General features: G+C 49.3%; 1 protein-coding gene across 1 annotated transcript in view; it reads right to left on the reverse strand.

The window, feature by feature from the left end:
* PES1 (pescadillo ribosomal biogenesis factor 1) overlaps positions 1 to 22,935 on the reverse strand; it is a 210,061-nt gene that overhangs the window by 73,827 nt on the left and 113,299 nt on the right. Inside the window, exon 12 of the mRNA XM_069214643.1 lies at positions 15,535 to 15,719. Within this exon, the coding sequence (XP_069070744.1) occupies positions 15,535 to 15,719 (185 nt within the window). The remainder of the gene's footprint in view (positions 1 to 15,534; positions 15,720 to 22,935) is intronic.

The raw sequence follows: 22,935 nt of genomic DNA on the forward strand, positions 1-22,935 counted from the left end.
CAGATTCACATCAGCCCTGTCATGGAAGAGCTTAAGGCGGTTCACATGGATCACCCTCTTGGGGCTCCTGCTAGTGCCCAGGTCTACCCGGTAGGTGACCTGACTCTTCCTCTCTAGTACTGGGTAAGGGCCACTCCATTTGTCCTGAAGTGCCCTGGGAGCCACAGGCTCCAGAACCCAGACTTTCTGCCCTGGTTGAAATTCAACCAGTGCAGCCTTTTGGTCATACCAAAACTTCTGGAGTTGTTGGCTGGCCTCAAGGTTTTTACTTGCCTTTTCCCTGTTCTCTGCCATCCTTGAGCGAAGGCCAAGTACATAGTTGTAGGAAGTTGGCTCTGTATGTGCTATTTCAAAGTAAGGAATAGCATGCACAGAGTCCAAGGGTTCCCCTTAGAGGTAAGATAGTGGCAAAAAGAGATAATACTAATGCTCTATTTTGTGGTAGTGTGGTCGAGCAGTAGGCTTATCAAAGGAGTAGTGTTAAGCATTTGTTGTACATACACACGGGCAATAAATGAGGAACACACACTCAGAGACAAATCCAGCCAATAGGTTTTGTTATAGAAGAATATCTTTTCTTAGTTTATTTTAAGAACCACAGGTTCAAATTCTACATGTAATATCTCATTTGAAAGGTATTGCAGGTAAGTACTTTAGGAGCTTTGAATAATCACAGTAGCATATATACTTTCTACATAAAACACAATAAGCTGTTTTAAAAGTGGACACAGAGCAATTTTCACAGTTCCTGGGGGAGGTAAAGTATTGTTATTTTTAGCAGGTAAGTAAATCACTTACAGGTCACAGTTTTGGGTCCAAGGTAGCCCACCGTTGGGGGTTCAGAGCAACCCCAAAGTTACCACACCAGCAGCTCAGGGCCGGTCAGGTGCAGAGGTCAAAGAGGTGCCCAAAACACATAGGCTTCAATGGAGAGAAGGGTGTGCCTCGGTTCCAGTCTGCCAGCAGGTAAGTACCCGCGTCTTCGGAGGGCAGACCAGGGGGGTTTTGTAGGGCACCTGGGGGACACAAGTCAGCACAAAAAGTACACCCTCAGCAGCGCGGGGGCGGCCGGGTGCAGTGTGCAAACACGCGTCGGGTTTTCATTGGTTTTCAATGAGAGACCAAGGGGTCTCTTCAGCGGTGCAGGCAGGCAAGGGGGGGGGCTCCTCGGGGTAGCCACCACCCGGGCAAGGGAGAGGGCCTCCTGGGGGTCACTCCTGCACAGAAGTTCCGTTCCTTCAGGTGCTTGGGGCTGCGGGTGCAGGGTCTTTTCCAGCCGTCGGGACTTTAGGTTCAGGCAGTCGCGGTCAGGGGGAGCCTCGGGATTCCCTCTGCAGGCGTCGCTGTGGGGGTTCAGGGGGGACAACTTTGGTTACTCACGGACTCGGAGTCGCCGGAGGGTCCTCCCTGAGGTGTTGGTTCTCCACCAGTCGAGTCGGGGTCGCCGGGTGCAGTGTTGCAAGTCTCACGCTTCTTGCGGGGAGTTGCAGGGGTCTTTAAATCTGCTCCTTTGAAACAAAGTTGCAGTTCTTTTGGAGCAGTGCCGCTGTCCTCGGGAGTTTCTTGTCTTTCTTGAAGCAGGGCAGTCCTCTGAGGATTCAGAGGTCGCTGGTCCCTTGGGAAGCGTCGCTGGAGCAGGTTTCTTTGGAAGGCAGGAGACAGGCCGGTAAGTCTGGGGCCAAAGCAGTTGGTGTCTTCTTTTCTACCTCTGCAGGGGTCTTTCAGCTCAGCAGTCCTTTTCTTCTTGTTAGTTGCAGGAATCTAAATCTTTAGGTTCAGGGAAGCCCTTAAATACTAAATTTAAGGGCGTGTTTAGGTCTGGGGGGTTAGTAGCCAATGGCTACTAGCCCTGAGGGTGGGTACACCCTCTTTGTGCCTCCTCCCAAGGGGAGGGGGTCACATTCCTAATCCTATTGGGGAATCCTCCATCTGCAAGATGGAGGATTTCTAAAAGTTAGAGTGACTTCAGCTCAGGACACCTTAGGGGCTGTCCTGACTGGCCAGTGACTCCTTGTTATTCTCATTATTTCCTCCGGCCTTGCCGCCAAAAGTGGGGGCCGTGGCCGGAGGGGGCGGGCAACTCCACTAGCTGGAGTGTCCTGCGGTGCTGGAACAAAGGGGTGAGCCTTTGAGGCTCACCGCCAAGAGTTACAGCTCCTGCCTGGGGGAGGTGTTAGCATCTCCACCCAGTGCAGGCTTTGTTACTGGCCTCAGAGTGACAAAGGCACTCTCCCCATAGGGCCAGCAACATGTCTCTAGTGTGGCAGGCTGCTGGAACCAGTCAGCCTACACTTATAGTTGGATACAGTTTCAGGGGGCACCTCTAAGGTGCCCTCTGGGGTGTGTTTCACAATAAAATGTACACTGGCATCAGTGTGCATTTATTGTGCTGAGAAGTTTGATACCAAACTTCTCAGTTTTCAGTGTAGCCATTATGGTGCTGTGGAGTTTGTGTTTGACAAACTCCCAGACCATATACTCTTATGGCTACCCTGCACTTACAATGTCTAAGGTTTGGCTTAGACACTGTAGGGGCACAGTGCTCATGCACTGGTGCCCTCGCCTATGGTATAGTGCACCCTGCCTTAGGGCTGTAAGGCCTGCTAGAGGGGTGACTTATCTATACTTGTATAGGCAGTGAGAGGCTGGCATGGCACCCTGAGGGGAGTGCCATGTCGACTTACTCATTTTGTTCTCACCAGCACACACAAGCTGGCAAGCAGTGTGTCTGTGCTGAGTGAGGGGTCTCCAGGGTGGCATAAGTCATGCTGCAGCCCTTAGAGACCTTCCCTGGCATCAGGGCCCTTGGTACCAGAGGTACCAGTTACAAGGGACTTACCTGGATGCCAGGTTGTGCCAATTGTGGATACAAAAGTACAGGTTTAGGGAAAGAACACTGGTGCTGGGGCCTGGTTAGCAGGCCTCAGCACACTTTCAATTCAAAACATAGCATCAGCAAAGGCAAAAAGTCAGGGGGTAACCATGCCAAGGAGGCATTTCCTTACAAGATGCTATCACCTCCCCCAGGCAGGAGCTGTAACACCTGGCGGTGAGCCTCAAAGGCTCACCCCCTTTGTTCCAGCACCACAGGGCACTCCAGCTAGTGGAGTTGCCCGCCCCTCCGGCCACGTCCCCACTTTTGGCAGCAAGGCCGGAGGAAATAATGAGAACAACAAGGAGGAGTCACTGGCCAGTCAGGACAGCCCCTAAGGTGTCCTGAGCTGAAGTGACTAACTTTTAGAAATCCATCTTGCAGATGGAGGATTCCCCCAATAGGGATAGGAATGTGACCCCCTCCCCTTGGGAGAAGGCACAAAGAGGGTGTACCCACCCTCAGGGCTAGTAGCCATTGGCTACTAACCCCCCAGACCTAAACACGCCCTTAAATTTAGTATTTAAGGGCTTCCCTGAACCTAAGAATTTAGATTCCTGCAACTTAAAGAAGAAGAGGACTGCTGAGCTGAAAAACCCTGCAGAGAAGAAGACACCAACTGCTTTGGCCCCAGCCCTACCGGCCTGTCTCCCTCCTTCAGAAGAAAACTGCTCCAGCGACGCTTTTCCCAGAACCAGCAACCACTGAATCCTCAGAGGACTGCCCTGCTTCCATAAGACCAAGAAACTCCTGAGAACAGCGGCCCTGTTCAACAAAGACTGCAACTTTGTTTCAAAGGAGCAGATTTAAAGACCCCTGCAATCCCCGCAAGAAGCGTGAGACTTGCAACACTGCACCCGGCGACCCCGACTCGACTGGTGAAGAAACAACGCTACAGGGAGGACCCCCCGGCGACTCCAAGACACTGAGTAACCAAAGTTGTCCCCCCTGAGCCCCCACAGCGACGCCTGCAGAGGGAATCCCGAGGCTCCCCCTGACCGCGACTGCCTGACTCTGAAATCCCGACGCCTGGAAAAGACCCTGCACCCGCCGCCCCCAGGACCTGAAGGATCGGAACTCCAGTGCAGGAGTGACCCCCAGGAGGCCCTCTCCCTTGCCCAGGTGGTTGCTACCCCGCCCGAGGAGCCCCCACCCCCTTGCCTGCCTGCACCGCTGAAGAGACCCCTTGGTCTCCCATTGAAACCTATTACAAACCCGACGTGTTTGCACACTGCACCCGGCCGCCCCCGTGCTGCTGAAGGTGTACTTCCTGTGCTAACTTGTGTCCCACCCGGTGCCCTACAAAACCCCCCTGGTCTGCCCTCCGAAGACGCGGGTACTTACCTGCTGGCAGACTGGAACCGGGGCACCCCCTTCTCCATTGAAGCCTATGTGTTTTGGGCACCTCTTTGACCTCTGCACCTGACCGGCCCTGAGCTGCTGGTGTGGTAACTTTGGGGTTGCTCTGAACACCCAACGGTGGGCTACCTTGGACCCCAATTTGAACCCCATAGGTGGTTTACTTACCTGCAAGAACTAACAATAACTTACCTCCCCCAGGAACTGTGAAAATTGCACTGTGTCCACTTTTAAAATAGCTATATGTGTTTTATGTAAAAAGTATATATGCTATTGTGATTATTCAAAGTTCCTAAAGTACTTACCTGCAATACCTTTCAAATGAGATATTACATGTAGAATTTGAACCTGTGGTTCTTAAAATAAACTAAGAAAATATATTTTTCTATACAAAAACATATTGGCTGGAATTGTCTCTGAGTGTGTGTTCCTCATTTATTGCCTGTGTGTATGTACAACAAATGCTTAACACTACTCCTTTGATAAGCCTACTGCTCGACCACACTACCACAAAATAGAGCATTAGTATTATCTCTTTTTGCCACTATCTTACCTCTAAGGGGAACCCTTGGACTCTGTGCATACTATTCCTTACTTTGAAATAGTGCATACAGAGCCAACTTCCTACACCCATTTATTACGAACCTATGGTATCAGCAATGAGACCGGGGAATAGGAATGTTGTAGGAAGTTGGCTCTGTATGCACTATTTCAAAGTAGCCTCGGGATTCCCTCTGCAGGCGTCGCTGTGGGGGCTCAGGGGGGACAACTTTGGTTACTCACAGTCTCGGAGTCGCCGGGGAGTCCTCCCTGAAGTGTTGTTTCTCCACAAGTCGAGCCGGGGGCGTCTGGTGCAGAGTTGCAAGTCTCACGCTTCTCGCGGGAAGTGCAGTTGTCTTTAAGTTGCTTCTTTGGAAACAAAGTTGCAGTCTTGGATGAACAGGGCCACTGTTCTCGGGAGTTTCTTGGTCCTTTTAGAGCAGGGCAGTCCTCTGAGGATTCAGAGGTCGCTGGTCCTGGGGAAAGCGTTGCTGGAGCAGTTTTCTTCCGAAGGGGGGAGCAGTTGGTGTCTCCGTCTTCTCTGCAGGGTTTTTCAGCTCAGCAGTCCTCTTCTTCTTAGGTTGCAGGAATCTGAGTTCCTAGGTTCAGGGGAGCCCCTAAATACAGAATTTAGGCGTGTGTTTAGGTCAGGGAGAGCAGTAGCCAATGGCTACTAGCCCTGAGGGTGGCTACACCCTCTTTGTGCCTCCTCCCAAGGGGAGGGGGTCACATTCCTATCCCTATTGGGGGGATCCTCCATTTGCAAGATGGAGGATTCCTAAAAGTCAGAGTCACTTCAGCTCAGGTTGCCTTAGGGGCTGTCCTGACTGGCCAGTGATGACTCCTTGTTTTTCTCATTATCTCCTCCGGCCTTGCCGCCAAAAGTGGGGCCGTGGCCGGAGGGGGCGGGCAACTCCACTAGCTGGAATGCCCTGTGGTGCTGTAACAAAGGGGGTGAGCCTTTGAGGCTCACCGCCAGGTGTTCCAGCTCCTGCAAGGGGGAGGTGATAAGCATCTTCACCCAGTGCAGGCTTTGTTACTAGCCACAGAGTGACAAAGGCACTCTCCCCATGTGGCCAGCAACATGTCTCGAGCTAAAACCAGTCAGCCTACACGGGTAGTTGGTTAAGGTTTCAGGGGGCACCTCTAAGGTGCCCTCTGGGGTGTATTTTACAATAAAATGTATCCTGGCATCAGTGTGCATTTATTGTGCTGAGAAGTTTGATACCAAACTTCCCAGTTGTCAGTGTAGCCATTATGGTGCTGTGGAGTTTGTGTTTGACAGACTCCCAGACCATATACTCTTAAGGCTACCCTGCACTTACAATGTCTAAGTTTTGGTTTAGACACTGTAGGGGCACAGTGCTCATGCACTGATGCCCTCACCTATGGTATAGTGCACCCTGCCTTAGGGCTGCAAGGCCTGCTAGAGGGGTGACTTATCTATACTGCATAGGCAGTGTGGGGTTGGCATGGCACCCTGAGGGGAGTGCCATGTCGACTTACTCGTTTTGTCCTCACCAGCACACACAAGCTGGCAAGCAGTGTGTCTGTGCTGAGTGAGGGGTCCCCAGGGTGGCATAAGCTATGCTGCAGCCCTTAGAGACCTTCCCTGGCATCAGGGCCCTTGGTACCAGGGGTACCAGTTACAAGGGACTTACCTGGATGCCAGGGTGTGCCAATTGTGAAAACAAAAGTACAGGTTAGGGAAAGAACACTGGTGCTGGTGCCTGGTTAGCAGGCCTCGGCACACTTTCAAATCAAAACATAGCATCAGCAAAGGCATAAAGTCAGGGGGTAACCATGCCAAGGAGGCATTTCCTTACAAATGTGGATCCAGGCATCCTTCAGGTCAAGTGCGGCCATGTAGTCGCCTTGCTGCAGTAAAGGAATTACATCTTGAAGAGTGACCATGTGAAAGTGCTCTGAGACTGCATCGGTTTAGGGGTCTGAGGTCCATAACTGGTCTCGGGAAACAGTCCTTTTTGGGAATAACAAAGTAGGTTGAATAGACTCCTGTGTCTTGTACTGTATTGGCACTGGTTCTATGCCCCCTTTTTTGAGGAGTTGCCTAAACATCCTCCTTGAGCAAAGGTTGATGTAGTGATGAAATGTTGTGATGAGAGTTTGTGCTTGTGAGGTGGAATGTTTGGAGGTGTGGAAGTGAGCTTCAGACAATCATGCTGAAGAATATCCAACATCCACTGGTCGGAGGGGATATGCCACCAGGCAGGAAAGAAGCCTTGTATTGGACCCCAACAGGTAATGTGTGGTCAGGGTGTGGTTGGCAAGTCAGGGTTTGGGGTTGGTGGCGGAGGGCTTGGTGAAACCAACCTTTCCTCTACCTTTGGAATTATTGTCCCTATAGGATCCTCTATCGTATTCCCTGGGCGAGATGGCCTTAGATCCTAGTAGGAGTGGAGTTCTCAGGGGAGGTGGTCTTAGATCCTCCATGATAAAAAGAGCGTAACAAAAAAAGAGCCACGTTGCGATGGTGTCTGCAATGCCCCCATGATCTTGGCCGTCTCATTATCTTTCTTTATTTTTTCCAGGAGAGTGTCGAACTAGGGACAAAAAAGGTGCTACCCATCGAAAGGAAGAGCCAAGAGATTTTGCTGAACCTCAGGTTTAAAGACTGACACTCAAAGCCAGGCAAATCTCCGAAGGAGGACACTAAAAGTTATATCTCTAGCTGCAGTGTCAGCGGCATTGAAGGTGCAGCGAATTGTGGCATTTGAAAATAACATACCATTGGAGGCAATCTGGTATGTCCGCTTCTTGTGCTCTTCTGGGAGATATTGAGGATCTCCTCCATCTCATTCCAGTGGTCTCAGTCATGGCGGAATAGGTGGCCAATGGAGTTAGCGATCCTCCAGTGGTTGACGGACTGGGCAGCCATATTCTTACCTGCAGCATCAATCGTTTTACTCTTTTTATCTGGGGGGGATGCCTCACCAGATGTGGCAGAATTAGCCGTCTTGCATGCCATAGCAACTACCACTAAATTGGGTAAGAGTTGTCCTTTTATGTACGTGGGGTGGATGGGTGACGCTTTGTATTTTTTGTCGACCCTGGGTGTGATGATCCGCACCCTAACAGGGTAGCTGAATATGTCTGGCATGTGGTGCAGCATGCCTTTGAGCATTGGCAGGTATTGTGAAGAGCGTTGGCTGGCAGAGAGCGTCTCAAATAAGAAATCACATTCTAAAGACTCAGTGTATAGCTGGATTTTGTGGAAGGCGGCAGCTCAGACTATCATTTTGTGGTAAGTGGTAGTGTGGTTTGGGGAGAGGGTTTAGTGGGATACAGATGTGCAGTATAGCAATCCCACAGGCCATCATGTGGTGGGAAGTAAAACTCGTCTCCCTCTTCTCGCCCCCACCCCCTGTAAGACTGGATGGAACCCTCTGGAGAGTATGGTGTGCTTTCTATAGGTGAAGGCAGTGGTGACTGTGTGGTGTGCAGCAGGTGTTGGGATGACGTGCACTGGCTTGGGGTCTTGTCTGCCTTCTTTCTCGGTTTCAGTGGTGCTGGGACATCCAAAGCTTCTTTAAATGATAACTGGCTGTTCACTGTAATGAGGAGGTCTCTTAATAAAACAACCAGTGTTAGTGTGTAGAAATGTGCTTCTACCTCCATTGACACACTGGTTTCACAGGAAAGGAATCATGTGCATTTAAGAATAAATTTAGCTGAAAAACATCCTGGAATTCTTGCATGTTTGCAGAAGGTGTGGGATTTTTGCTGAGAGGTCGACGTTTTCGGTGCAGAGGGTTTTAGGTCTGAAGTTAAAATGTTTGGTGTCGATGTGGAGCAATGTTTTGACGCAGAAGGTCTTGGTTCTGAAGGAATCTGTTCGTGAGCATGTGCCCTGTGCTAATTTTCTGGTGCTGAGCAGAAGTTGGGTGAGTCTGATGCAGCCATCGGTGCGGACCATGGCCCGAAGACAGTGGTGGCCCAACTATAGTCTTTGATTGGTCTGGGGTGGGTAGGGGACCCTTTATGGTGGTCTGTATCAGTTGGGACAAGGTGGAGGGGGCACAGTACTCACAGCATGACATGGTATATGATCTTAAAACTCCAATTCTGACCCGGAGCTGTTCTTGGGGAAGATGGTGCCTTCATCAGCAGCCGATGGCTGGGCCTGTGGCTCCTCAAGTCCTCAGAGGTCTGGTTTATTTTTGACACTGCAGCAGGACATCTCGAGGCATCAATCTTGACGGTCACAGAGCAGCTTCTTCGACTAAAAGGACTTGCAGGCAGCCTCCTCATGTTAAGGGGAGAGGCACAAGTTACATACTTGGTGGCAATCGGTACGTAGGTCTTTGTGCGGCAGCGAGTGCAGAAGCAGAAGGGCATCCATTTCATCACTGGGTGGACATGGTGTGGAGGGTACATTGAAGATATGAAGTCAGCCCCGAAGGACAAAGGCCCAATGGGACCGCAGCCGGCTAGAGCCACCCCAATAAAGTCTACGTCAATAAATGGACGAGAGAGACTGAGAAAAGCAGCGATCGAAAAAAATACCGACCGTTGAGTATGGAACAAAATAAGCAACAACAGTGCTGAACCGGAGAAGAGGAGCAAATGCCGGAACCAGACAGTGGAAGAAATCAATTTAACAATGAAGTTGATGACCATGCGTATTACCAGCAAGAGGAGGAGTCACTACCTTGTGACTCAAAAGAATTTCTTTGAAGAAAACTTGCACACATCTGAGCCCAACACTAGATAGCAGGATTATGCTGAGCATGTGTATCTACAGCCACACATGCCTCGAAAACAGTTTTCTTTAGGGGTGGGCCAAAATGTAAAGAAAGGAACTTGGGCTGAGCCACGATCACAGCTTTGGACAGTTGTGTGCCAAGGAAACCAAATGCACCCTACTAAACACCTCAAAGAAATACAGATTATACGCAAACCAGGAAAGGCACCTTAAGGTATGTACTGGGCACTGGTCATTAAAAGTTACCCAATCACATAATGGCTTCACTGAAACCTAGGGTTTTTGGTATCAAACACCTTATCTTAAAAAATCCATACTAATGCCAGTATTGGCATTATTATTACATGCACCCAGAGAGCACCTTAGAGGTCCCTCTAAAAACCTACTAATCCTCTAGTGTGCTCCCTACTGTTATCGGCCAACATGCCACCCCAAACAAGTTTCTGACTCGTGAGGGTGAAACACTATGTTCTGAGGCCAGAAACAATGCCTGCTTCGGAGGAAGGTGTTCAAACCTCATTCAGCAGGATGCCTAGTGAATCTGCATACCAAGGCCAGAGACTTCAAAGTCCCTATCACCTTTATTATGCGACTCCAGCTCCCCCAGACCCGGGAAATGCCACCTCATGTCCTGAGTTCCATTTGGCACCAGGACAGGCAGGAAATTAACTATGCTGGTAGGCGTTTTACACTACCAGGCTGGTCACAATCCTAAGGTGGGCTGCCTGATGTGCTCCACAAAGAAAGGGTTCCACCATTTTGTTTTTGGGTGGAATTAGGAACTTTGGGACAGGGTTATGCCCATTCCCCACAGGAAGAGGTAATATAGGTGTGTAGTCACCCCAGGGGTAAGTAGCCCATTGGCTACTACTCTACATTCCACGAAACTGCCCTAAATTCAGTACTGAGGTGGCCCTGTGACACCAGGAACTCAGATTCAACTGATTGAAGAAGGACAAAGAAGAGCTGACCAGCGCAAGAAATGTGGAATAAGTATGTCCTTTGGAATCAAACCCTGCCTACCTGCTCCTGTCCCGACAATCGCAAATGCCAGACTTGTCCTGCAGCTGTGCATCCTCCAAAAGCCTACGAGAGCTTCCAGCACTTCGCCAACCTTCCAGCAGTTCCCTTGAAGTGGAGGAGCCGCTTTCCTGCAAGCACCGACCGCACAGCCTGGTCCAAAGAACTGCTGACCACCGGATCCACTGACGCAGCAGCAACCCAGGAGGAGGTCACAGAGTGTACAGGAGGCCAGCCCCATTGGCCCATCCAGACTTCAAGGGGCTGACCCACCCAGAAAGCTCCCTGCACCAAAACCTGCGGTACTGTAACCTGTTGCAAGCACCAAGGCTTGGTTGTGTTCAGTCCGAACACCACAGCTGGCAAAGCTTACTGGCATGTTAAGGGATTTCAACAGAGCCAGCTCCATGCCAGAAGTCGTCTTGCTGTGAGAGCCTCTATCTCCAAGTAGCCCGCCAGCCAGCATCTCTGCATCTGAGCCCCACAGCCAGAGTACACGTCTTCTGCCAGTGTCTCCTTGGCCCAGAGATCCCCATGAGTTTAGCTCTGTCTCCCCCACCCCCCTCTCCTCCCCGATTGGGCTCCGCCAGACTTGTCTGCAAGTCCCCCCTGCAGACCCTGTTGTTTGACAGATCCCTTTAAATTTTAACAGCTCAACCACGTAGTGCTTGAGACTACCAACGCAACCAGCATCTCTGCATCAGGACTCCCCATGAACAAGTGACCCAAACTTCTAGTGGTCTCTTGGACCCAAGCACCTTAACCCCAAAGGAGATCTTCTACAACTGTTAGCAAGTATACTTATGCAGTGAATGTTTTTCCCATAGGATAACATTACCACGTTCAAGGCTCATTCCTCAAATCTGACAACTGTGAATTTCTCCTGTTTACTTGTACAAATCTAAGAACATCTAAAAAGTACTTACCTGATCCCAAAGATCTAGTGTCTAAAATATATATGAAATACTGTTATTTTTCTAAATTGGTCTCGGATTTCCTTATGGAGTATGTGTCTCATTTATTGACTATGTGCATGCAATACTTAACATTCCCCTATGATAAGCCTAAGTCTGCTCGACCACACTGCCACAAAAAGAGCACCTTGGGATTGTTAAAGGAAGCCCCTGTTCACTAATAAGGAATACCTGGACTCTGCACAGTATACTTTTGGTATACTATATAGAGAGCCAGCTTCCCACACAGCAGAAAATAATAATTGTCACACGGCATGGGGCCAGTTGAGTTGAGTAGTTGCCTCTGTACAAGCTCCACATTGTGCATGATATCATTAGCCTAACTGTTGTGATGCTTTACTTTGGAACACTGTGCTTTCTCAGACTCCTGCATCCTGCACCAAATCCCAAAGCATCAACTAAATATAGCTGTCTAGTAGCCCAATGCTAAGAGAACACCCTCAGCCAAACCTGTATTTTACTCAACAGCATGTGCACATGTGCACTCTGGACTTGAAGCTACACTTTCCTCATTTAAAGTAGGAGCTTAAAAGCTCCAGTATGCTAAATCATCCAACTCCACTATGTATGGGCTCCAAACATGGTGCTTGTTCTGCGTGAACTGTGCCTGTGGGATAAGGACAAACACTGCCACAGCTCTCAGCAGCAACAACCTCTCTTCTGCCTGGCAGCCAGTAAGACAGAACAGAAATAAGGGGAAATCTGGACATCAAAGTAAGAATGAACACAGTGAAGATAGGCTTGTGAAGGCTGAGATACTGCTCAGGCAGAAAACACTATGAATACCAAATATTGTGGAGGCAGCATATCACTTCTACTTTCCAATGACATCTAGTACTTTCAAGTTGCACCATAAGAATCCAGCTGTTCCTCCAATCCTGTCTTTTTATCCAATTTTCACTCTGCATTTTGTTACTAATAATTTTTGTGCCTTCCTTTATAAAAGTTGGCAAGTACGTCCTAGAATTCTTATTGTTATGAGCTAGAAAGATGAAATGCTGAAACACTCACAACCACTATGGTACAACTTGAATCACTTAACAAAAACAAGGAGAGGCTGTAGGAAAGTACCCTCTTTTTGGCATGGTTACCCTCACTTTTTGCCTGCTACCAGTATGCTTTGACCGTTTTTGCTGGGATCCTGCTAATCAGGACCCTAGTGATTCTGCTCGCTCCCTCTAAATATGGTTGCCTAGGACTTTGCACACCCCACAATTGGCAGACTGGTGCCCCCATATAAGTCCTTAGTATATGGTACTTAGGGATCCAGGGCACTAGGGCACTGGGGCACCAGTGGTCCCCTATAGGCTGCAGCATATATTGTGCCACCCATTGGAGCCCATACAAAATGTGTCTGCAGGCCTGCCATTACAGCCTGCGCATAAAGGTGCATGCACCCTTTCACTATAGGTCACTGCACCAGGTCGCTGTAAGTCACCCCTATGATAGGCACTCCTAGCCAAGAGGGCAGGGTGCAGGTACCTGTGTGTGGGGGCACCCTTGCATGAGCAGAGGTACCCCTACGAACTCCAGCTCCATTTCACTGGACTTTGTAAACGCGGGAAAGCCATTTTACCCGTGGACTGGACACCTGTGTCCAGCTACAGAATGGTAACTCCGAACCCGGGCATGTTTGGTGTCAAACATGTCGGAATCATACCCCAATGCTGTTGCCAGTATTGGTTGAAAGATTCCATGCACTCTGGGGGCTCCTAAGAGGACCCCACCCAATATTGCTCCTACTGGTCTTCCAGGCTTTTGCAAGCAGCCTGCGCTGCTGCCACTCTCCAGATGGATTTCTGCCCTTCTGCTGCATGACCAGCTCAAGCACGGGAAGGCAGAACAAAGGATTTCCTGTGGGAGAGGGAGGCAAAAACCCTCTCCCCTTGAAAATTAGGTGTGACATGGCTTAGGAGGGTTAGCCTCCCCAAGCCACCGGTATGCTTTAAAGGGCACATTTGGTGCCCTCCTTGCATAAACAGGTTTGCACCAGTCCAGGGACCGCCAGTCCATGCTCTGGCACGAAACTGGAAATAGGAAAGGGAAGTGACCACTCCCCTGTCCATCACCACTCCAGGGGTGGTGCCCAGAGCTCCTTCGTGTGACCACCTGGTTCTGCAGTCTTGAATCCAAGATGTGCAGAGGCCCCTGGGAGCATCTGAGTGGCCTGGTCAGGTAGGTGATGGCACAGCCCCCTCCTGATAGGTGGTCTCCTTGCTAGGTGACCAATCCCCTTCCCTGGCTGTTTGGAGTCTCTCTTGGGTGGGTCCTCAGATTTGACATGCAAGATTTCATCAGCACCCCCCTGCATTGTTTACTTCATCTTCTGGCCACTGGAACCGCAACTGGACTGTAAAGGAACTAACAATTTGCAACTCCAGCTACAACTCCGCTTTGCAACATTGTTTTACCGGCTCCTTCCAGCAACTGCAACATTTCCCCGGCTGGGCATCCTCTGAGGTCAACAAGATTCCAGCCTGCACCAAGAAGTAAGTAGGAATCTCCCTTTGAGTGAAGGAGTTACTCCCCTGCATCTGCAGGCACCAACTCCAATGACAACTGACTGCGTGGACTGGCTCTCCTCCGGAACTGCGTGGCTCCTGCATCACAGGTGCTGGTCTGGAGTGGCCCTCTTGGTCCTCTCTGCCAGCTGCCCATCTTGGGAGACGGTAAGCCCTGGCCTCTCCTTGCAGGACAGTACCCCTGTACACATCGACTCTAGCAGCTACCAAGGCTTGTTTGCTCCATCTACCAGGGATCTTCAGTCTTCGTATAGCCCTGGCCCCATCACTTCTTCCTGCCAAGCACAGTCTCCTCTCTGCTGCTCCAGCAACGTGAGACGCTTCAGGTGTGCTGAGTGGGCTTCACTGCAACTACTGTGCCAGCTGCCTCTTTTTCTGGTGACCCTCCCGACTGCGGAGGGTCACCTCGGACTCGCCAGCCTTGCTGGTCCTCTTCAGCCTTGCAAATTGTCATCCTCTTCTTTTGCATTTGCCAAGGCTTGTTGGTGGTTCTCCAGCACCACTGACCAACTGCAATCCGACAGATGACATGGGGCACCATATGCATCACTTCAGGAACTCCTCTTTATCTCCTGTGCTGAACAGCTGGTCTTCTTCCTCCCCCCATCGACCTGGTCCTGCAGCTACAGAAGGGTAAGTAGTGGCTCCAGCCACGACCGGACACTCCACCACGACCTGGACTTGTTCCCCTTCCTTTGCAGGTGCTCTTCTTCCAGAATCTACCTTTGGGTTTTTCTCACCTTATCGGGGTCTTGCACAGTCCTTTTTCTAAGTCCTCCCATTGGGTTTGGGGAAAACCAGGTACTTACCTCTGCTCTCTTGGTCGCCAAGGGACACTCTGGTACTCAACTCTTGGGGTTTCTAGTTCCTCCCACTCCCCTCTACCGATTCCACATCCCTGGATGATGGACTGTATCTCGCATTCCACTTTCTTAGTGTATGGTTTGGCCGTCCTCTGAGGCCCTCACTATTTCCTATTACTTTTGGCAACGCTTATTGCTTTTTATGCTCTCCAGTAACTGCTAACGTGTATGTAATAGTGTGTTTACTTACATCCAGTTGGTGGACTGCCTATTAGTATTCTAGTATCTGTTATTTTAATGGAGTACCTTTATTTTTTTAACACTGTGTGGTTCTTTCATATGGTGATAGTCCTGTGTGACAATAGTGATATTGCATAAGCTTTGCATGTCTCCCAGATAAGTATTGGCTGCTCATCCACAACTATCTCTGAGAGCCCAGGCTTCCTAGACACTGCCTACACTTCACTCTTAGGGTATACCTGGAAATAGTATAAGGTGATAACTCCATAGGTGCTCACCACACACCAGGCCAGCTTCCTACAGAGGCATCAGGAATGGCAACAAGAAATAACAAGAATACATGACAGCTACAACAGTTTGGATGAGCAGTACTGCACTCTACAGCTCCACTTGTTAAAAGCATTAACCTATTCTGACACGCCTCCTCTCACAGGCACACTGAGCATGACTTCAACTCCAATAGAACAATCCTAGTTACCTGGATGTTCACCCCTTTGCAAAGCTAGCAGCTTCTGTTTCTCAGGAGGAATGTAGTCTCCTTCTTTCTCTTCCACAAAGGGTGAGAGGTGTGGAGGCAGCATCACACCTGGAAAGTAATCTGCCACAGGTAGACGAATCTTGGCATTGACACAGTCGAAAACCCATTGCGGCTGAACGTAATACCTGCAGGAAGGATGGACAGAGAACATATCAATCCCTCAAAAGAGATAAACGTTAAATCAAAGGAACTGTGGGCATAAAGGAAGGACTAAACATGACCCAAAAGAAACCTCTCCCTAAGGAGGAAACCACAAGGAGAAAATGCCAGATAACAGCATATCATTCATAGATGCTCAATATCCGAAAGTTAAGTCAACCTAACCCTGTTACTTACCAGTGAGTAAAAAAAAAAAAAAAAACTGTTGGAGCACTGTGGCCAGAGGCCAAATACATTCATCCCATTGACTGCTTAAATTACTTGTACCTGGCCCTCTGACTGTTGCTCAGCTATCCAAAAGACACACAATATCAAATTTTGTCTGTGGAAAAGCACGACCTGCAGTCTAAATTCCAAAATAGATTTATTCACAACTGTTCACACAGATTATCATGTACGTCACTGAAGGACACATCATTGATTTGATAAATTTACAACAATCAGTAGACTAATATTTTTTCTATGTGACAAATTCTAGTAGCAAAAGCTAGCAATAAAACAAGTATTCAACAGGCTTTCCTTTCGGGAGTCCATTCTATGATGTTTTTCAGCTTAGTTTATTCTTGAATTACCTTTCAACGATTGCAGCCATGTTGAAAATAATATTGGTGATATTAGATGTTAAGTCAACGATAAAGCATGCCATAAAAACATTTATAGCTGGCTACCAGAGCATGCATGGGCAGCTGTAGGAAGTTGGCTCTGTATGTGCTATTTCAAAGTAAGGAATAGCATGCACAGAGTCCAAGGGTTCCCCTTAGAGGTAAAATAGTGGTAAAAATAGATAATACTAATGCTCTATTTAGTGGTAGTGTGGTCGAGCAGTAGGCTTATCCAAGGAGTAGTGTTAAGCATTTGTTGTACATACACCTAGACAATAAATGAGGTACACACACTCAGAGACAAATCCAGCCAATAGGTTTTTGTATAGAAAAATATCTTTTCTTAGTTTATTTTGAGAACCACAGGTTCAAATTTAACATGTAATATCTTGTTCGAAAGGTATTGCAGGTAAGTACTTTAGGAACTTCAAATCATAAAAATTGCATGTATACTTTTCAAGTTATTCACAAATAGCTATTTTAAAAGTGGACACAGTGCAATTTTCACAGTTCCTGGGGGAGGTAAGTTTTTGTTAGTTTTACCAGGTAAGTAGGACACTTACAGGGTTCAGTTCTTGGTCCAAGGTAGCCCACCGTTGGGGGTTCAGAGCAACCCCAAAGTCACCACACCAGCAGCTCAGGGCGGTCAGGTGCAGAGTTCAAAGTGGTGCCCAAAACACATAGGCTAGAATGGAGAGAAGGGGGTGCCCCGGTTCCGGTCTGCTTGCAGGTAAGTACCCGCGTCTTCGGAGGGCAGACCAGGGGGGTTTTGTAGGGCACCGGGGGGGACACAAGTCCACACAGAAATTTCACCCTCAGCAGCGCGGGGGCGGCCGGGTGCAGTGTAGGAACAGGCGTCGGGTTCGCAATGTTAGTCTATGAGAGATCTCGGGATCTCTTCAGCGCTGCAGGCAGGCAAGGGGGGGATTCCTCGGGGAAACCTCCACTTGGGCAAGGGAGAGGGACTCCTGGGGGTCACTTCTCCAGTGAAAGTCCGGTCCTTCAGGTCCTGGGGGCTGCGGGTGCAGGGTCTCTCCCAGGCGTCGGGACTTTGGGTTCAAAGAGTCGCGGTCAGGGGAAGCCTCGGGATTCCCTCTGCAGGCGGCGCTGTGGGGGCTCAGGGGGGACAGGTTTTGGTACTCACAGTATCAGAGTAGTCCTGGGGTCCCTCCTGAGGTGTTGGATCGCCACCAGCTGAGTCGGGGTCGCCGGGTGCAGTGTTGCAAGTCTCACGCTTCTTGCGGGGAGCTTGCAGGGTTCTTTAAAGCTGCTGGAAACAAAGTTGCAGCTTTTCTTGGAGCAGGTCCGCTGTCCTCGGGAGTTTCTTGTCTTTTCGAAGCAGGGGCAGTCCTCAGAGGATGTCGAGGTCGCTGGTCCCTTTGGAAGGCGTCGCTGGAGCAGGATCTTTGGAAGGCAGGAGACAGGCCGGTGAGTTTCTGGAGCCAAGGCAGTTGTCGTCTTCTGGTCTTCCTCTGCAGGGGTTTTCAGCTAGGCAGTCCTTCTTCTTGTAGTTGCAGGAATCTAATTTTCTAGGGTTCAGGGTAGCCCTTAAATACTAAATTTAAGGGTGTGTTTAGGTCTGGGGGGTTAGTAGCCAATGGCTACTAGCCCTGAGGGTGGGTACACCCTCTTTGTGCCTCCTCCCAAGGGGAGGGGGTCACAATCCTAACCCTATTGGGGGAATCCTCCATCTGCAAGATGGAGGATTTCTAAAAGTTAGAGTCACTTCAGCTCAGGACACCTTAGGGGCTGTCCTGACTGGCCAGTGACTCCTCCTTGTTTTTCTCATTATTTTCTCCGGCCTTGCCGCCAAAAGTGGGGCCTGGCCGGAGGGGGCGGGCAACTCCACTAGCTGGAGTGTCCTGCTGGGTTGGCACAAAGGAGGTGAGCCTTTGAGGCTCACCGCCAGGTGTGACAATTCCTGCCTGGGGGAGGTGTTAGCATCTCCACCCAGTGCAGGCTTTGTTACTGGCCTCAGAGTGACAAAGGCACTCTCCCCATGGGGCCAGCAACATGTCTCGGTTTGTGGCAGGCTGCTAGAACTAGTCAGCCTACACAGATAGTCGGTTAAGTTTCAGGGGGCACCTCTAAGGTGCCCTCTGGGGTGTATTTTACAATAAAATGTACACGGGCATCAGTGTGCATTTATTGTGCTGAGAAGTTTGATACCAAACTTCCCAGTTTTCAGTGTAGCCATTATGGTGCTGTGGAGTTCGTGTTTGACAGACTCCCAGACCATATACTCTTATGGCTACCCTGCACTTACAATGTCTAAGGTTTTGTTTAGACACTGTAGGGGTACCATGCTCATGCACTGGTACCCTCACCTATGGTATAGTGCACCCTGCCTTAGGGCTGAAAGGCCTGCTAGAGGGGTGTCTTACCTATACTGCATAGGCAGTGAGAGGCTGGCATGGCACCCTGAGGGGAGTGCCATGTCGACTTACTCATTTTGTTCTCACTAGCACACACAGGCTTGTAAGCAGTGTGTCTGTGCTGAGTGAGGGGTCTCTAGGGTGGCATAAGACATGCTGCAGCCCTTAGAGACCTTCCTTGGCATCAGGGCCCTTGGTACTAGAAGTACCAGTTACAAGGGACTTATCTGAATGCCAGGGTGTGCCAATTGTGGATACAATGGTACATTTTAGGTGAAGGAACACTGGTGCTGGGGCCTGGTTAGCAGGGTCCCAGCACTCTTCTCAGTCAAGTCAGCATCAGTATCAGGCAAAAAGTGGGGGGTAACTGCAACAGGGAGCCATTTCTTTACACAAGCCCCCCCCAGCCCACAGGCCAGGAGACTCAGCCCAAGCTGGGAGAGTCTTCCTAGTCTGTCAGGCGAGGAAGAGTAGGAGAAATAGGCTGGTTAGTTGCAGGGCCTACTCTGCCTTACATCCTTCTGTTCAGGTCATTCCCTTTGGGGAACTGACCTACTTCCACAGTGATAGGACCTAGTCTGAATTGCCTCTTGTCTGCCTCTTCAATGTCTCCACCCATTCTTTCTATTTTGGTCTTAGAGGTATCCACCTCTGCTAACCTTATCTTGGCCAGGGTTACCCCTAGCTTACCCAGAGAGGTTACCCAGAGCTGGAGTAACCCCACCATGACTAATAGGGTCAGGGGGCCTAACTTGCTATTTGGCATGGGGTCAGACCACCATGCTAAGGATAGTGCAGCCATAAAGGCTAACACCCAGCAGAGGCCACTGACAGCTGTCAGTGCCCAGAACCACACCTTTAGCTCTTCACCTAAAAGGGAAGGGGCTAAGTTACAGGCCTCTTTGAGTTCAGGTTGCCTGTCTGCTGTATTAGAGTGGGGGGTTACCACATCTTGTAGTAAACACCCTTCTTCCACTCTTTCTTCTGTTAGCTGAGGAGCCACCCACTCAGGTTTAACAGTTGCCTGACTAGCCAGGACTTCTTGTGGGTCAGGTTGGACTTTATCAGGGCCATTTTTGGAGTTCTCCCCTACTGGAGCAGAATCTCCTTGGCTTGCTGTAACCTTGGCTAAAGGTTGTCCACCCTTCCTACTCTGTTTTCTTTTCTTCTTCTTCTGGGGCCTGCTTGCATTTACTGCAGAGGCAGGACTTCCAGAATCCTTGGGAGAGGACTGGCACTGGACCAGTTCCTCTCTTGAGCTCTGACTAACCTCTGGGTAGTCATTTCCAAGGAGACAATCAAGGGGGAGGTCTGTACTGACTACTACCCTTCTCCAGCTAAGAGTGCCACCCACTTCTATGGGCACTAAAGCCACAGGCCTCTTAGTGACCCTGTCTAGGCTAACTCTTACCCTGGCAGTCTCACCTGGGATGTACTGGTTTGAGAGCACCAGCCTGTCATGCACAATAGTGTGACTGGCACAAGTGTCTCTCAGGGCAGTGGTTGGGATTCCATTCACCAGTAGGTGGTGGAAGTGTCTACTTCCCTCTGGAATCTCCAACTCACCTGTTGGGCCCTGTTTCCAGTTGAAGGCTAGGAAGACCTCCTCATCTGAGGAGTCATCTCCCATGGCTACACTGGTTACCCCAGGAATTTTGTTCTGGGGTTTGTTTTTGGGACAAGAAGTGTCCTTGGTGTGGTGCCCAGACTGTTTACAGTTGTGGCACCATGCCTTAGTGGCATCCCAGTTCTTACCCTGGTACCCACCTTTGTTTTGGGTTGTGTCCTGGGGCCCACCCACCTGTTCTGGTTTTTGGGGGCCTACAGAGGACTCTTTTTCTTTGTTTCTAGTGTTACCCACTTTCTCCTGGGGAGTTTTTGTAACCCCTTTCTTTTGGTCACCCCCAGTGGAAGTTTTGGTTACCCTAGTCTTGACCCAGTGGTCTGCCTTCTTTCCCAATTCTTGGGGAGAAATTGGACCTAGGTCTACCAGATACTGATGCAACTTTTCATTGAAGCAGTTACTTAGAATGTGTTCTTTCATAAACAAATTATAAAGCCCAACATAGTCACACACTTCATTTCCAGTTAACCAACCATCTAGTGTTTTTACTGAGTAGTCTACAAAATCAACCCAGGTCTGGCTCGAGGATTTTTGAGCCCCCCTGAATCTAATTCTATACTCCTCAGTGGAGAATCCAAAGCCCTCAATCAGGGTACCCTTCATGAGGTCATAAGATTCTGCATCTTTTCCAGAGAGTGTGAGGAGTCTATCCCTACACTTTCCAGTGAACATTTCCCAAAGGAGAGCACCCCAGTGAGATCTGTTCACTTTTCTGGTTACACAAGCCCTCTCAAAAGCTGTGAACCATTTGGTGATGTCATCACCATCTTCATATTTTGTTACAATCCCTTTGGGGATTTTTAGGATGTCAGGAGAATCTCTGACCCTATTTAAGTTGCTGCCACCATTGATGGGACCTAGGCCCATCTCTTTTCTTTCCCTTTCTATGGCTAGGAGCTGCTTTTCCAAAGCCAATCTTTTGACCATCCTGGCTAACAGGATGTCCTCTTCACTGGGGCTATCCTCAGTGATTTCAGAGGTGTTGGTCTCTCCTGTGAGGGAACCAGCATCTCTGACTATTATTTTAGGAGTCAGGGTTTGAGGGACCCTGTTCTCCCTAGATAGGACTGGTAGGGGGGAATTGTCCTCCAAGTCACTATCCTCTTCCTCTGAGTTGCCACCCTCAGAGGGGTTGGCCTTTTCAAACTCTGCCAAAAGCTCCTGGAGCTGTATTTTGGTAGGTTTGGGGCCCATTGTTATTTTCTTTATTTTACAGAGTGACCTTAGCTCCCTCATCTTAAGATGGAGGTAAGGTGTGGTGTCGAGTTCCACCACAGTCACATCTGTGCTAGACATTTTGCTTCTAAAAGTTGGAATACTTTTTAAGAATCTACAACTAGTTCTAGGTTCTAATTCAAACTTTTACAAACTTTTAAACTCTAAAAGAAATGCTAAACAGGATCTAACACAAGGCCCTAGCAGGTCTTTTAAGAATTTAGAAAACTTTTCAAATTGCAAAAATCAATTTCTAATGACAATTTTGGAATTTGTCGTGTGATCAGGTATTGGCTGAGTAGTCCAGCAAATGCAAAGTCTTGTATCCCACCGCTGCCACCAATGTAGGAAGTTGGCTCTGTATGTGCTATTTCAAAGTAAGGAATAGCATGCACAGAGTCCAAGGGTTCCCCTTAGAGGTAAAATAGTGGTAAAAATAGATAATACTAATGCTCTATTTTGTGGTAGTGTGGTCGAGCAGTAGGCTTATCCAAGGAGTAGTGTTAAGCATTTGTTGTACATACACCTAGACAATAAATGAGGTACACACACTCAGAGACAAATCCAGCCAATAGGTTTTTGTATAGAAAAATATCTTTTCTTAGTTTATTTTGAGAACCACAGGTTCAAATTTAACATGTAATATCTTGTTCGAAAGGTATTGCAGGTAAGTACTTTAGGAACTTCAAATCATAAAAATTGCAGGTATACTTTTCAAGTTATTGACAAATAGCTGTTTTAAAAGTGGACACTTAGTGCAATTTTCACAGTTCCTGGGGGAGGTAAGTTTTTGTTAGTTTTACCAGGTAAGTAGGACACTTACAGGGTTCAGTTCTTGGTCCAAGGTAGCCCACCGTTGGGGGTTCAGAGCAACCCCAAAGTCACCACACCAGCAGCTCAGGGCCGGTCAGGTGCAGAGTTCAAAGTGGTGCCCAAAACACATAGGCTAGAATGGAGAGAAGGGGGTGCCCCGGTTCCGGTCTGCTTGCAGGTAAGTACCCGCGTCTTCGGAGGGCAGACCAGGGGGGTTTTGTAGGGCACCGGGGGGGACACAAGTCCACACAGAAATTTCACCCTCAGCAGCGCGGGGGCGGCCGGGTGCAGTGTAGGAACAGGCGTCGGGTTCGCAATGTTAGTCTATGAGAGATCTCGGGATCTCTTCAGCGCTGCAGGCAGGCAAGGGGGGGATTCCTCGGGGAAACCTCCACTTGGGCAAGGGAGAGGGACTCCTGGGGGTCACTTCTCCAGTGAAAGTCCGGTCCTTCAGGTCCTGGGGGCTGCAGGTGCAGGGTCTCTCCCAGGCGTCGGGACTTTGGGTTCAAAGAGTCGCGGTCAGGGGAAGCCTCGGGATTCCCTCTGCAGGCGG

The sequence above is a fragment of the Pleurodeles waltl genome, chromosome 11 (assembly GCF_031143425.1).
Source record: "Pleurodeles waltl isolate 20211129_DDA chromosome 11, aPleWal1.hap1.20221129, whole genome shotgun sequence".
NCBI classification, from domain to species: domain Eukaryota; kingdom Metazoa; phylum Chordata; class Amphibia; order Caudata; family Salamandridae; genus Pleurodeles; species Pleurodeles waltl.